The sequence below is a fragment of the Eucalyptus grandis genome, chromosome 2 (assembly GCF_016545825.1).
Source record: "Eucalyptus grandis isolate ANBG69807.140 chromosome 2, ASM1654582v1, whole genome shotgun sequence".
In the NCBI taxonomy this organism is placed as follows: Eukaryota; Viridiplantae; Streptophyta; class Magnoliopsida; order Myrtales; family Myrtaceae; genus Eucalyptus; species Eucalyptus grandis.
This window is the reverse complement of record NC_052613.1, coordinates 26,505,763-26,521,571: the sequence shown is the minus strand read 5'-3', so window position 1 is coordinate 26,521,571 and position 15,809 is coordinate 26,505,763. Positions and strand designations below refer to the sequence as shown.

The following is a 15,809-nucleotide window of genomic DNA, read 5'->3' as shown; positions in this document are numbered from 1 at the left end:
TTAGCGATGTTGGTTAGGTGGATTCTGTGTGGGATTCTACCGAGACTTCAATTAGCTTCCTATGATTAGTTCTTGGTGATGTGCTAGTTAAAATTGGTTTTAAAATCTTAGAGGCCGTTTGGTTAAGTTTTCATATTAGCGGTCTTTATTTATTTTTGAAAGCAAAAATAAACAATATTTCACGTTAAATCATCGTTTGGATGACTACAAATAAAATCGATCATTTCAAATGAAACAAAAGCAACATAATCTATTATCTTGAAAGTACATATTTCTCTTTATATATATATATAATTGGAAAAGTGATTCTATTTGTACATACTTTTTTAGAGACCAACAACATACTTTTGGATCAACTGAGGGCAAATTTTGACATCAAAAGACTGCAAATCTCTTCTATATAAAAATATGCGTTTTCTCTTCTTCACATGCGCTGATAGAGATTTCTTAAAGCTATTTTCAACATTAATTAGAAAAATAAGTTGTCTTGAAGTTCCTTTTACTTTTAATTTATAACTCGTTTTTGTAAGTGATAAATTTATGCATATGAATTTATCTTAGTTCTAATATCTGTAGGGCTGATGCTCACAACAATTGTAGTCCTTCCTTTAAACCTTAGTCTTCCATTCACCCAGAACTTGGCTGATTAAACATCACCGCAATAGAAAAGTGGGCTCTTCCCCAGAGCCTCCGAATCAAACTTTTCCTTGTCATGTGCTCCGTTTTATCTTGTCCTCCAAATATGCACGTGATGAATAATGTATTACAGATTCCCCACACTTCTTTATATGTAAGTATTAAGGTTGAAATGTGTTTCCTTTGTTTATTTTAATCAGTTTATATTTAGTTTAAATATCTAGTTCATGAGCAAAACGTATATGGAAAATAAATAATAAAAAGTATAATTAGCAGTTAGACATGATGTATATTATTTAAATGAAAATTATGTTAAATTAGCATTTATTATCAAGCATAACCAAGCGTTGCTTTTTTAATTAAGAAACATTTAAATAAACTAAAATAAGTAGTCATGTCAGCAATAATGAAGAGGGCTTTTGTTGTGACGTCTTCGTTCCAACCTCAATTTTCAAGACGGAATTGTATCAACAATCAATAATCATGAGAATCGATAAACTACGTTAGTATCGAAAAAGCTACTTTGGGGTGAAAATTCAATTTCTCATCAACAAGACATGGAAACTCGAGAAGTTGAGGACGGCCCACAAGCAAGGACCCAAGTGGGCCCAAGCCCATGTTGGGCAGCCCAAATGGGCCCAAGCCCATGTTGGGCAGCCCAAATGGGCCCACTCCCATGATGGGCGGCCCATGCGCCACACGCCAAAGGGAGTTGGGCGGCCCATGAGGTCTATGGGCTCTCCTAGACCAATTAGGGCTATCATTGCTAAATCTTTACACTAATTGTTTTCAAGTACATGAATAGTGCGTGAATATTGCACATTCTTGGTAAAATGACCGAAATGCCATTCCATTCAACTAGGACAAATTTGCAAAATGGCAAGGTAAGGGGTGGCACAAGCAAGAAAGGGCAACAAATGGAGAACATATTTTAATATTCATAAATGATGAGAACATTTTTTGTCCATTCATCTATATAAGTGATGTAAGTGGTTAATATTAAGAAAATATTTTCTAAATATATTTTTCGCAAGATGAATGTACCTTAATATGGTTTTTTTTTTTAAATTTCTTATGATAGGTGACCGATTTTACCTGACAAATAACAAATCAATGGATCAAAAAGACCAAGGAAAATTGAATTGAATAGTCTTCGGTGTAATAAATTGAATAGTACTGAGGATAAAATCATTTTGTCAACGACAAAAATGGGCAACCGGTAAGAGACCAGTCCTAATCATTTTTTTGGTCGACGACGAATTTTGTAGTAAATAGAGTAAAGAAATTTGCATCGAGCTAGCCTTTAAACCTACGCTGGGAGGACTGGGAAAAGGTCGGGGAGAGAATTAGAATCAGAATGAGAATAGGAAGAGAGGTGGCGTGGAAATGGGCGGGCACTGATTGCACGCACAACTCCATCATAAGGGGATAAAAGATGTCTTGGTCAATGTTCTTTCCTTGCAATTAACAATTCCTTACCCTTTGTCCACCCTCAATTCTTATTATATGGATACACACACTTCCGAACCATTTCAAGAAAAATCTTTTCTTCACATTCTTTCTTGACCTCATGTTTTTCTTCACGTAGATTTTCTCCACCTCCATTATTTGAGGTTTTTTTTTTTCACTAATTTTTCAATTATTTTAATATTTTTTTGTAAGAACAATTATTTTAATATTTCAATAACACCATTTTAATTTTTTCTAATAAAAGGGATTTTTTTTTTTTTAATTATTGGGCCTTGGCCAATCATGCTTTGTATTAGCCTAGTGGCCACCCCTACTGCTAATGCTGGAATTGAACACCACCACCATCAACTCCACCCCTCTGCCGCCAAAATCGGCGCTGCCACAACCATTGCCACCACCACACTCAGCCGCCGTTGACACTAGAGCCTATACTCGGCCACCATGAATATTTCTTTTAAATGTTTTATTTTAATGGTGTCATTTACTCATTATTTTGTTGCCTACTAATTTTGCTAATCACCCTCTATTTTTCTACGGTTGTTTTAAATATTGTGTGATTGTAATTATTTCATAACGGTATTATTGGTGATTAATTTTAAAAGCTTATAGTGATTTGAAAACAAAATAATAGTATTTGTGCTTTTTTATTTTGTCAAATTATTAATTTTCTAAGCAGCAAAATTATGTAATCTTTTTGTACGGCTGTGTCCATTAATATTAGTATTTCTATATATCATTTTCAAATGGCTTGATAAAGGTACAAAGTTTGCCCATCATCAACAACAATGCAAAGTTCTTCCTTCTTTCAAATCCGTTTTGCTCAGTGGTCATTTTTATACTCTCAACAGTTATGTGGGTGCACGCACACCCCCCACGCACACACGCACCCGCCCATATATATGTATGTGTGTTTATAGTCATATCATATTCCATAGGCAAGTGAAGAGGACATTGGCCTGAAAGGAGGTGACATACCAAAGGAAAAATGAAAAAAAAAAAAAAAAAAAAGAACCAGAAAATGAAAAAGAAAAACAAGAAAACAATATTGGTCATTAATGATCAATTATCTTATTTTTCAAAACAAAATACCGATTCAAGTCATTTTTCATCCCCGATTATCTTTTTGCTTCCATGAGTATAAACTTTTGACTAGAGCATCTCTGTGATGCCATTTTCGATAAGTTGGTGGTCTTGTGATCATGATAGTGTTGGCTTAAATCAAATCTTTTATATCATTCTTTTGATTTGTTTGATGTGAATGATTTGTAAAAAAAAAAAGTTCTTAATTCCAAATATGAACATTTAAATCAATTGCAAAAATGAATCAACGAAAAATAACTTTATTGTATACAAAAAGTTTAGACATATATTTATTTTGTAAAAAGAAAAAAGTTCTTAATTCCAAAGATGAACATTTAAATCAATTGTAAAAATGAATCAATGAAATATAACTTTATTGTATACAAAAAGTTTAGACATATATTTCTTTTGTAAAAAGAAAAAAGTTCTTAATTCCAAAGATGAACATTTATATCAATTGTAAAAATGAATCAACAAAAAATAATTTTATTGTGTATGAAAAAGTTTAGACATATATTTATTGTTTCTGATCAAAATATATATAATCTATTAATAATTTCAAACAGTATAAGATTTTTCAGATGATTTTTATTTTGCGAAATAAAACTTTCATATATTCAGTTTAGTCTGCAATTTTTCGTGGCGAAGTCGGAGAAAGTGGCTCGTGAGTACGGATAGAATCATACCACACTGTGGGCCCCACCTCGACGCCACTCTTCGAGTGCATTTTATTACAAGGACACGGAAGGATCTTCTGGTTCCGTGATGGTGTCGATACTCGCTTTTTCTTCCACGTGGCATCAGCCTATCTCCTCTCTTCAGTGGCGGGAGGAATACCATGCCACGTGAGGAAGAAAGCAAGCGTGCTCCTTTTACTGGCGTCACTACTGAGAATGAGAAATATCACAGCACACCTAGGCAGCGTGATACGTTATCTTAACAAACGTGGCGTTGTTCTCCAAAATCAATTTTGTCAAGTGTTGTTTCACATATTTTGAGGAGGGAAACGCATGTTTTGTGAGAGCATAACCTTTTTTCGATTCATTTAAACCACTCTTAACCAAAAAAAACTTACAATGTGTGATACACAAATTTGAGCATTACTAAAAACATTCATATCAAGCTAGTCTTGGCGTTCTTCTTTAACATTTGAAGTCATACTGTAGCCTAGTATAGGAGAAGTCATTCATAAGCTATCACGTGATGATATCATGAGGTCAGATGACGAGTATATGGATTTCCCATTTTTCAATGATTAGTATTTCTGCAATTTGCAAATTACAAAGTAATATCCTTCCTAAGTTTCAGTCATTTCATTTTGAAAGAAGAAACATAGCTATTATGTGACTATGATTGGGTAAATTTGACATGAGGTGGAGCGATGGGATATAATATAATTTATTATACATTTTCATTCTTTTGAGACTATAGATTCAAAGTGTGCTTCCATGATGAAAAATGAATAATTTATAAATTATTTTCATAACTTTGATCTTTTGTTTTCTTAGAAAAATTAGTCAACATATACATTTCATTAACAACAACTTATCTATGATCTAGTAATTGCGTTGATCATGGAAATATTTTGCATTTGTATAATTTTTTCAGTGATACAGTATTGATTTTAGGAAAAAAAATTTCAAATTACTTAGTTTTTGCAAAATATATGCATCATTAACAAACGGCTATCCTTTCTCTATTTCAGGAAAAATGATTTAGTCAGTTACTTGCATTTTTTGTGGATGGATATATTGTAACATAATGAAATTACTGTCTTTGCACACTTTACGTGATGAATCAAATAAGTCGCTTAGCTAAAAATGTCGATCTCAAATTCAGGGAAGGAGCTAAACTTTTCATTTTTTTTACTATAGTGAAAAGGTCATGGCTTTAAAAATGGACTAATTTATAAAATATTTCCAAAAAATATGATCTTTTGTATTGTTTAGAAAAATTAGCTACCATATATGCTTTTGTTAAAAATGACAAATCTATGATTAAATAATAGTGTTCATAATAAAAAAATTATAATTGTGTAATTTTTAGCGATGCAATATGATTTTAGGAAAATAACATTTTTCACGAATTGGATAAAATTGCGTGCCAAAACCTTCAAATTTTAGGAAGGGGAGGTGAACTTTTCTTTCTATTTCTTTTTGTAGTTAAAAGGTTATGGTTAAAAAAAAAGGGGTTAGAGTTTTCGAGTCATCTCAATATATTTCAATATATATTACAATTTCATATCTACTTTTTAATATTTCCTTTTAAAAAATTGAGGAATTGAGCAAGTTATTTATATTAGGAAATATCTGTCGTAATCAGAAATCGTTTATCGTTGAAATAATACGCGTCTTAATCAACGGCAGATCGCTCATCTCCTCTTCTCTATCTCTTCCACGATGGACAACGCCGGAACGGCGACCAATTGTCGTTCCTGTCCTCCGAGGGCCGCCAGGACAGCCGGCCAGGAGGAGGACAACGGCGTCATTTGCCACCTGCTGCAACGGAGCTTTTGCCTTGCCGCCTCTAATCGTCGTCGAGAATTCGAATCTCAGAAATTTCCCTCCCTCTCCTCTCCTCTCCTCGTCCTCGCCGTCCCTCCTTCCATCCCTCTCTGCAATCCCAAACTCCATTCCTCTTCACCTTCATTCTCTCTCTCTCTCGAAGAAACCAAGGAACCAGCAAACTCGTTCTACCCATTCTCTCTCTCTCTCTCTCTTTCTCTCCGAGAAAACCAGTGTCTAGCGAACTCCGCCGTTGATGGGTAAGCGCCGGCGAACGGAAATAGCCGAGATCGCCGACCCGGCGGCCCGGCTCGTGACCTACTCCAAGAGGCGCAAGGGCCTCTTCAATAAGGCCTCCCAGCTCTGCCGCCTCTGCGGCGCTCGCGCCGCCGTCCTTGTCTTCTCCCCCTCCGGCAAGCCCTGCTCTTTCGGCGACCCATCGGCCGATGAGATTATCGGCGACTACCTACGCCACGGCGACTGCGACGGCGACGTGACCCCGCCGATGAGCCTGACCCAGTGGGCGGACTGGATGGAAACGGAGTGGGAGGCTTGCGCAACCGAGGAGGACCTCGAGTCCCTGATCTTGAAGTACGAAGCCGTCCGCGACTGCGCGCGCGATAAATTGAAATCTTTGGAGGAGGAAGCATCCCAAGTCGGGGTCGGTGGCGGCGAATCTCGCATTCTGAGCGCGGAGGAGATTGATGCGCTTTTCGAGGGTTTAGGCCAATGGCCAGCGCTCTCAGATCTCTTGACGGACGGCGACGGCGACGGCAACGGCGGCGGCGACTGTCTCTTGATTCCGCCCGAGAACTCGGCCGGCGGCGGCGGAATTTCCGCAGTGGAGTCCACCCCGGCGCTCTCCGATCTCGAGGGTCACACATCTGATGCTGCCGGCGGTGGAAGTTTTGGAGCGGCGTCGACCCCCACGAGCTCCGATCTTGAGGATCATGGGTTTGATCCGGACGAGTTGCTGAATCTATCGGAGGACGGCGACCTTGAGGATAATGCGTTTGACCCGGATGGGTTCCTGAATCTGTTGGAGGACGGCGAGGTGGACGGCGGCCGGAAAGGTCCCTTGATTTCGCCGGAGGACTCAGCTGTCGGCGGTGGATACGATGCCGACGACTTCTTTGGACTTGGAGATCTGGATGTCCTGCTGTGAATACGATGAGTAGAGGTTTTGTTTTCCTTTTGAAACGACAAATGTACAGCATAGCATCATTCAATAAAACGCCAAATTTCTTGTCTTGAGTACAGAGCTTCCTTTTTTGATTATTCTGATTGGGGTGTCGGATATGGAAGGTGCATGCTGGCATTTATGGATGCTCATGTGATGCCCATGTTGGCAATCTTTCCTTAAGCCTTAGATAGGTCAGGAATAAATGGCTAGGTAGACATATGCTAAACTCGTTTTACTGGTGCGGTTGGAAGTTCGCAAATGCCACGAGCGTGGACAACCTCTTCCTGAACAACAACTTTTGACATCAAAAGACTGCAAATCTCTTCTATATAAAAATATGCGTTTTCTCTTCTCCACATGCGCTCATAGAGATTTCTTAAAGCTATTTTCAACATTAATCAGAAAAATAAGTTGTGTTAAAGTTTCTTTTACTTTTTAATTTATAGCTCGTTTTTGTAAGTGATAAATTTATGCATATGAATTTATCTTAGTTCTAATATCTGTAGGGCTCATGCTCACAACAATTGTAGTCCTTCCTTTAAACCTTAGTCTTCCATTCACCCAGAACTTGGCTGATTAAACATCACCGCAATAGAAAAGTGGGCCCTTCCCCAGAGCCTCCGAATAAAACTTTTCCTTGTCACGTGCTCCGTTTTATCTTGTCCTCCAAATATGCACGTGATGAATAATGTATTACAGATTCCCCACACTTCTTTATATGTAAGTATTAAGGTTGAAATGTGTTTCCTTTGTTTATTTTAATCAGTTTATATTTAGTTTAAATATCTAGTTCATGAGCAAAACGAAAATGGAAAATAAATAATAAAAAGTATAATTAGCAGTTAGACATTATGTATATTATTAAAATGAAAATTATGTTAAATTAGCATTTATTATCAAGCATAACCAAGCGTTGCTTTTTTAATTAAGAAACATTTAAATAAACTAAAATAAGCAGTCATGTCAGCAATAATGAAGAGGGCTTTTGTTGTGACGTCTTCGTTCCAACCTCAATTTTCAAGACGGAATTGTATAAACAATCAATAATCATGAGAATCGATAAACTACGATAGTATCGAAAAAGCTACTTTGGGGTGAAAATTCAATTTCTCATCAACAAGACGTGGAAACTCAAGAAGTTGAGGGCGGCCCACAAGCAAGGACCCAAGTGGGCCCAAGCCCATGTTGGGCAGCCCAAATGGGCGGCCCATGCGCCACACGCCAAAGGGAGTTGGGCGGCCCATGAGGTCTATGGGCTCTCCTAGCCCAATTAGTCTATCATTGCTAAATCTTTACACTAATTGTTTTCAAGTACATGAATAGTGCGTGAATATTGCACATTCTTGGTAAAATGACGAAATGCCATTCCATTCAACTAGGACAAATTTGCAAAATGGCAAGGTAAGGGGTGGCACAAGCAAGAAAGGGCAACAAATGGAGAACATTTTTTAATATTCATAAATGATGAGAACATTTTTTGTCCATTCATCTATATAAGTGATGTAAGTGATCAATATTAAGAAAATATTTTCTAAATATATTTTTCGCAAGATGAATGTACCTTAATATGCTTTTTTTTTAAAAAATCTTATGATAGGTGACCGATTTTACCTGACAAATAACAAATCAATGGATCAAAAAGACCAAGGAAAATTGAATTGAATAGTCTTCGGTGTAATAAATTGAATAGTACTGAGGATAAAATCATTTTTGTCGACGATGAAAACGGGCGACCGGTAAGAGACTAGTCCTAATCATTTTTTTGTTGACGACGAATTTTGTAGTAAATAGAGTATAGAAATTTGCATCGAGCTGGCCCTTAAGCCTATGCTGATTGGGAGGATGGTTGGGAAAAGGATTTTCTTCGGGAGAGAATTATTATATGTATACACACACTTCCAAACCATTTCGAGAAAAATCTTTTCTTCACATTCTTTCTTGACCTCATGTTTTTCTTCACGTAGATTTTCTCCACCTCCATTATTTGAGGTTTATTTTTTTCATTAATATTTCAATAACACCATTTTAAATTTTTTCTAATAAAAGGGAAATTTAATTTTAAAAAAAGTTATTGGAACTTAGCCAATCATGCTTTGCATTAGCCTAGTGGCCACCCCTACTGCTAATGCTGGAATTGAAAACCACCCCACCACCACCAACTCCACACCTCTGCCGCCAAAATTGGCGCTGCCACAGCCATTGTCACCACCAGACTCAGCCGCCGTTGACATTAGAGCCCTATACTCGGCCACCATGAATAGTTCTTTTAAATGTTTTATTTTAATGGTGTCATTTACTCATTATTTTATTGCCTACTAATTTTGCTAATCACCCTCTATTTTTCTACGGTCGTTTTAGATATTGTGTGATTGTAATTATTTCATAACAGTATTACTGGTGATTAATTTTAAAAGCTTATAGTTCTTTGAAAACAAAATAATAGCATTTGTGCTTTTTTATTTTGTCGAATTATTAATTTTCTAAGTGGCAAAATTATGTAATCTTTTTTTATACGGGTGTGTCCATTAATATTAGTATTTCTATATATCATTTTCAAGTGACTTGATAAAGGTACAAAGTTTGCCCATGAATCATCATCAACAACAATGCAAAGTTGTTCCTTCTTTCAAGTCCGTTTCGCTCGATGGTCATCCTTATACCCTCACCAATTATGTGGGTGCACGCACACGCCACACACACACACACACACTCTCCCATATATATATATATATATATATATATATATATATATATATATATATATATAGGACATTGGCCTGAAAGGTGGTGACATACCAAAGGAAAAATGAAAAAAAGAAACAGAAAATAAAAAAAATAAAAAACGAGAAAACAATATTGGTCATTAATGATCTATTATCTTATTTTTCAAAACAAAATACCGATTCAAGTCATTTTTTCATCCCCAATTATCTTTTTGCTTCCATGAGTATAAAATTTTGACTAGAGCATCTCCTGTGACGCCATTTTCTAATAAGTTGGTGGTCTTGTGATCATGATAGTGTTGGCTTAAATCAAATCTTTTATATCATTCTTTGGATTTGTTCAATGTGAATGATTTGTAAAAAGAAAAAGTTCTTAATTCCAAAGATGAACATTTAAATCAATTGTAAAAATGAATCAATGAAATATAACTTTATTGTATACAAAAAAGTTTAGATATATATTTCTTTTGTAAAAAGAAAAAAAGTTCTTAATTCCAAAGATGAACATTTATATCAATTGTACAAATGAATCAACGAAAAATAATTTTATTGTATATGAAAAAGTTTAGACATATATTTATTGTTTCTGATCAAAATATATATAATCTATTAATAATTTCAAACGGTATAAGATTTTTCAGATGATTTATATTTTGCGAAATAAAACTTTCATATATTCAATTTAGTCTGCAATTTTTCGTGGTGAAGTCGGAGAAAGTGGCTCGTGAGTACGGATAGAATCATACCACACTGTGGGCCCCACCTCGACGCCACTCTTCGAGTGCATTTTATTACAAGGACACGGAAGGACCTTCCACGTGGCATCAGCCCATCTCCTCTCTTCAGTGGCGGGAGGAATACCATGCCACGTGAGGAAGAAAGCAAGCGTGTGCTCCAACACCAGAAACAGCAGCAGCAAATAAAGGGAGGAGAGAGAGAGGGGGTACCTGTGATCCTTAACAAACGTGGTGTTGTTCTCCAAAATCAATTTTGTCAAATGTTGTTTCACATATTTTGAGGAGGGAAACGCATGTTTTGTGAGAGCATAACCTTTTATCGATTCATTCAAATCACTCTTAACCAAAAAAACTTACAATGTATGATACACAAATTTGAGCATTACTAAAACATGTCATATTGAGCCATTCTCCGCGTTCTTCTCTAACATTTGAAGTTGTACGGTAGCCTAATATAGGACAAGTCATTCATAAGCTTTTACATGATGTTTTAAATCAACAAAATCTGTCATGAGGTTAGACCACGAGAATATGGATTTCCCATTTTTCATTCATAAGCTATGATTGGGTAAATTTGACATGAGGTGAAGCGATGGGATATAATATAATTTATTATACATTTTCATTCTTTTGAGACTATAGATTCAAAGTGCGCTTCCATGATGAAAAATGAATAATTTATAAATTATTTTCATAACTTTGATCTTTTATTTTTTTAGAAAAATTAGTCAACATATACATTTCATTAACAACAACTTATCTATGATCTAGTAATTGCGTTGATCACGAAAATATTTTGCATTTGTATAATTTTTTAGTGATACAATATTAATTTTAGGAAAAAAAATTTCAAATTACTTAGTTCTTGCAAAATATATGCATCATTAACAAACGGCTATCCTTTCTCTATTTCATGAAAAATGATTTAGTCAGTTACTTGCATTTTTTGTGGATGGATATATTGTAACATAATGAAATTACTGTCTTTGCACACTTTACGTGATGAATCAAATAAGTCGCTCAGCTAAAAATGTCGATCTCAAATTCAAGGAAGGGAGCTAAACTTTTCATTTATTTTTTTTACTATAGTGAAAAGGTCATGGCTTTAAAAAATGGACTAATTTATAAAATATTTCCAAAAAAATATGATCTTTTGTATTGTTTAAAAAAATTAGCTACCATATATGCTTTCGTTAAAAATGACAAATATATGATTAAATAATAGTGTTCATAATAATAAAAAATTATAATTGTCTAATTTTTAGCGATGCAATATGATTTTAGGAAAATAACATTTTTTCACGAATTGGATAAAATTGCATGCCAAAACCTTCAAATTTTAGGAAGGGGAGGTGAACTTTTCTTTCTATTTCTTTTTGTAGTTAAAAGGTTATGGTTAAAAAAAAGAAAAAAGGATTAGAGGTTTCGAGTCATCTCAATATATTTCAATATATATTACAATTTCATATCTACTTTTTTAATATTTCCTTCTAAAAAATTGAGGAATTGAGCAAGTTATATATATTAGGAAATATCTGTCGTAATCAGAAATCGTTTATCGTTGAAATAATACGCGTCTTAATCAACGGCAGATCGCTCATCTCCCTCTTCTCTATCTCTTCCGCGATGGACAACGCCGGAACGGCGACGAATTGTCGTTCCTGTCCTCCGAGGGCCGCCAGGACAGCCGGCCAGGAGGAGGACAACGGCGTCATTCGCCACCTGCTGCAACGGAGCTTTTGCCTTGCCGCCTCTAATCGTCGTCGAGATTTCGAATCTCAGAAATTTCCCTCTCCTCTCCTCTCCTCTCCTCGTCCTCGCCGTCCCTCCTTCCATCCCTCTCTGCAATCCCAAACTCCATTCCTCTTCACCTTCATTCTCTCTCTCTCTCTCTCTCTCTCTCTCTCAGAAACCAAGGAACCAGCAAACTCGTTCTACCCATTCTCTCTCTCTCTCTTTCTCTCCGAGAAAACCAGTGTCTAGCGAACTCCGCCGTTGATGGGTAAGCGCCGGCGAACGGAAATAGCCGAGATCGCCGACCCGGCTGCCCGGCTCGTGACCTACTCCAAGAGGCGCAAGGGCCTCTTCAATAAGGCCTCCCAGCTCTGCCGCCTCTGCGGCGCTCGCACCGCCGTCCTTGTCTTCTCCCCCGCCGGCAAGCCCTACTCTTTCGGCGACCCATCGGCCGATGAGATTATTGGCGACTACCTCCGCCACAGCGACTGCGACGGCGACGGCGACGTGACCCCGCCGATGGGCCTGACCCAGTGGGCGGACTGGATGGAAACGGAGTGGGAGGCTTGCGCAACCGAGGAGGATCTCGAGTCCCTGATCTTGAAGTACGAAGCCGTCCGCGACTGCGCGCGCGATAAATTGAAATCTTTGGAGGAGGAAGCATCCCAAGTCGGGGTCGGTGGCGGCGAATCTCGCATTCTGAGCGCGGAGGAGATTGATGCGCTTTTCGAGGGTTTAGGCCAATGGCCAGCGCTCTCAGATCTCTTGACGGACGGCGACGGCGACGGGCAACGGCGGCGGCAACTGTCTCTTGATTCCGCCCGAGAACTCGGCCGGCGGCGGCGGAATTTCCGCAGTGGAGTCCACCCCGGCGCTCTCCGATCTGGAGGGTCACATATCTGATGCTGCCGGCGGTGGAAGTTTTGGAGCGGCGTCGACCCCCACGAGCTCCGATCTTGAGTATCAAGGGTTTGATCCGGACGAGTTGCTGAATCTATCGGAGGACGGCGACCTTGAGGATAATGGGTTTGACCCGGATGGGTTCCTGAATCTGTTGGAGGACGGCGAGGTGGACGGCGGCCGGAAAGGTCCCTCGACTTCGCCGGAGGACTCAGCTGTCGGCGGTGGATTCAATGCCGACGACTTCTTTGGACTTGGAGATCTGCATGTCCTGCTGTGAATACGATGAGTAGAGGTTTTGTTTTCCTTTTGAAACGACAAATGTACAGCATAGCATCATTCAATAAAACGCCAAATTTCTTGTCTTGAGTACAGAGCTTCCTTTTTTGATTATTCTGATTGGGGTGTCGGATATGGAAGGTGCATGCTGGCATTTATGGATGCTCATGTGATGCCGATGTTGGCAATCTTTCCTTAAGCCTTAGATAGGTCAGGAATAAATGGCTAGGTAGACATATGCTAAACTGGTTTTACTGGTGCGGTTGGAAGTTCGCAAATGCCACGAGTGCGGACAACCTCTTCCTGAAAGCTTTGAGCCTCCTGCAGATGAAAATTGGACAACTTGGAATTTTGGTTGTGCTGGACGGCCAAAGTTGTAAGTTTAAGGATAACTGAACTTTTGCATAATGTTGTCCAGTGAGTGGATGATAGAGAATCTTGTTATCCCTCATTCCAAACATGCTAGCCATCTGCACATTTGAGAGCAAGATCTAAAACAATTTGTAAGCATGAATAAATGGTGTTCAGATAGTCTCGATAACAAAATTGTCTTTTCCTTTTGCTGTATGTGTTTTATGAATATCCGACAATGGCGCAAAATGCATGAGCCCATTATTGAAGCACTTGAATTACTTTGGGAACTGAGCTGGTATTATTAATGGGATTTCCCTCGGACTTGGTGAACGAATTGAGGAAATGTTGGAAAAGATTGTTAAATTTCAATTAAGGTCCATCCAAAATTAGCGGCAGAGTAAGCCTGTGAACTGTGAAATAAGCATTAACGATGGATAGTTGGTGACAACATTCTGCTGGGCTGCTTTGGCTATACTTTGCTTATTCATTTGTGCCTTGCCTTAGATTATTCTTCAGATTGTCTCATATCGCATTTTAGGCTGGTTAAGGAAAAGCTTATTGCATGAGTTCCAATGCAGGCTGGACTGGACTAATGTGCCCTTGTGTCCTGTTCGGTCGCAATGTTAAGAGCTTGACAGAGGGCACTCCTTGGACTACTCCATGCGTCTGTCATGCCATTTTCGTGGAAGGAGGCATTGCACTAGCAGCAGCTACACCGGCCTTCAATTGCGTTGACCCTCATACGTCATTTCTCATTGGTAAGGGCTTAATATTTGCTTGGCGGATGTGTGGCATTTACACTGGCCTTGTTCGCCAATCACTGCAGAAGAAATAATCATTTGAAGGTACTTCAAGCTTTTTCCATGTGCTTTTATCTGCCCGTAAACATTTAATTGCATATTGGTAGCTATGACTGGAGTTGTTTCACTGTGCACCGATCACAAATACTTGTTGGCATGTATATTCTGTAGCACACAATTGCCGTTTATTCTCTGGAGGAAAATCTCATTTTCCTGGGGATGCAGAATTTAGATTTATTACAAATGACGAATACTTAAAGTGAGAGGTGTGCGATGTCCTATGCTTTCAACATGTTAAAGAAAGGTGCTAATTTATTTATTTTAGAAAGGGCTGTGGGAGTCTCCAAAAGATACCTTATTAGATAGTTTGCTTGTTAAGCAAAGTTTCTATCTCGAATGGTGCCAATAGCCTCATCATGACTGTAATTTCTCTTGCAGGCTAAACAAGCTTGATTAGTAAAGTATTTGACCATTTTTCTTGGTACATTTGGAATTTTTTTTTTTTTTTTTTGCACATTTTACTTAGACGAGAAAGTTCTAGTCCTCTTGTCTGACTCCTTCCATTTCCTCGTCGCTACTAACGACTGCAGAATTCCTCGTGTGATCCATGCTTGGTGCATTGCTGCATGCACTGGTGCGCTCTGTGTCAGGAGCACAGGGAGATGAAAGGTCGGCTCTCAGAAAATGTCGTCCAGCCAATGACTACTGTAAATCCTCCCCCTGTTCAAGAGATGAACTCCGTGAGTGAAGCCCAGGATTTTGCACCACCTTCTGCATACAACAGTGAGCACACGAAATTGGAAATGCAAGCTTTATAGCAACGTAAATCTCTCTACATACGGAAAGAATGTTCAATCACCGGTGTTCGTCAATTTGGTATCATATTTGTTGGCGATCTTCTTTGTGTTTTTTTAAGATTTTGATTACTTTGATTTAGGATTCTGTGTGACCTTGTGGTGCAATTGGACATATTGCTAAATTTGGACCCAATCAGATTTCCAAAAGATAATAGTAGGTGTTGAACTGTTACTTGCAGGAAGTTGTTTTGTCAAATTTCCTTATGCAAGTCTTGGATAACATCTTCATATTGATGTCAATCGTCATTTGTTTGCAGTGATATATTTTATATCCTTCTTTTTATTATTCTTACTTTAGGCTCCAATCCGTTTCACGTCTTCCAATACTCGGAGGACAAGTATTAATATTTGTATAGGCCATTGGAATTTGCTTTTACAACACAAGTCACTCAGTCACCTCTTATACTGTTTTTCCTTTCTTTTTCTTACCAATGAATTAATGTCTGTTGGCTGTTCTTCATATTTTGACTGCTGATATGTGCTAGTATCTCTGTTGGCTTTTTCGCTTGACGCGGTATGGAGTTCCTGGCCAGATCTGCAGCTAGAGATGGT

General features: G+C 38.1%; 2 protein-coding genes and 1 pseudogene across 2 annotated transcripts; all 3 read left to right on the top strand.

Moving 5' to 3' along the window:
* The first annotated feature begins 5,946 nt into the window (after nt 1-5,946).
* On the top strand, nt 5,947-6,855 carry LOC120290590. The gene has a single exon (XM_039306902.1). It carries the CDS (start codon nt 5,947-5,949, stop codon nt 6,853-6,855), a length of 909 nt encoding a protein of 302 aa, XP_039162836.1.
* A 5,476-nt stretch (nt 6,856-12,331) lies between these two features.
* On the top strand, nt 12,332-13,247 carry LOC120290589 (MADS-box transcription factor 50-like). Its single transcript, XM_039306901.1, has 2 exons — nt 12,332-12,873; nt 12,989-13,247. Exons 1-2 carry the CDS (start codon nt 12,332-12,334, stop codon nt 13,245-13,247), a joined length of 801 nt encoding a protein of 266 aa, XP_039162835.1.
* Nucleotides 13,248-13,380: 133 nt separating this feature from the next.
* Nucleotides 13,381-15,218, top strand: LOC120290588 (annotated as a pseudogene).
* Nucleotides 15,219-15,809: the final 591 nt, after the last annotated feature.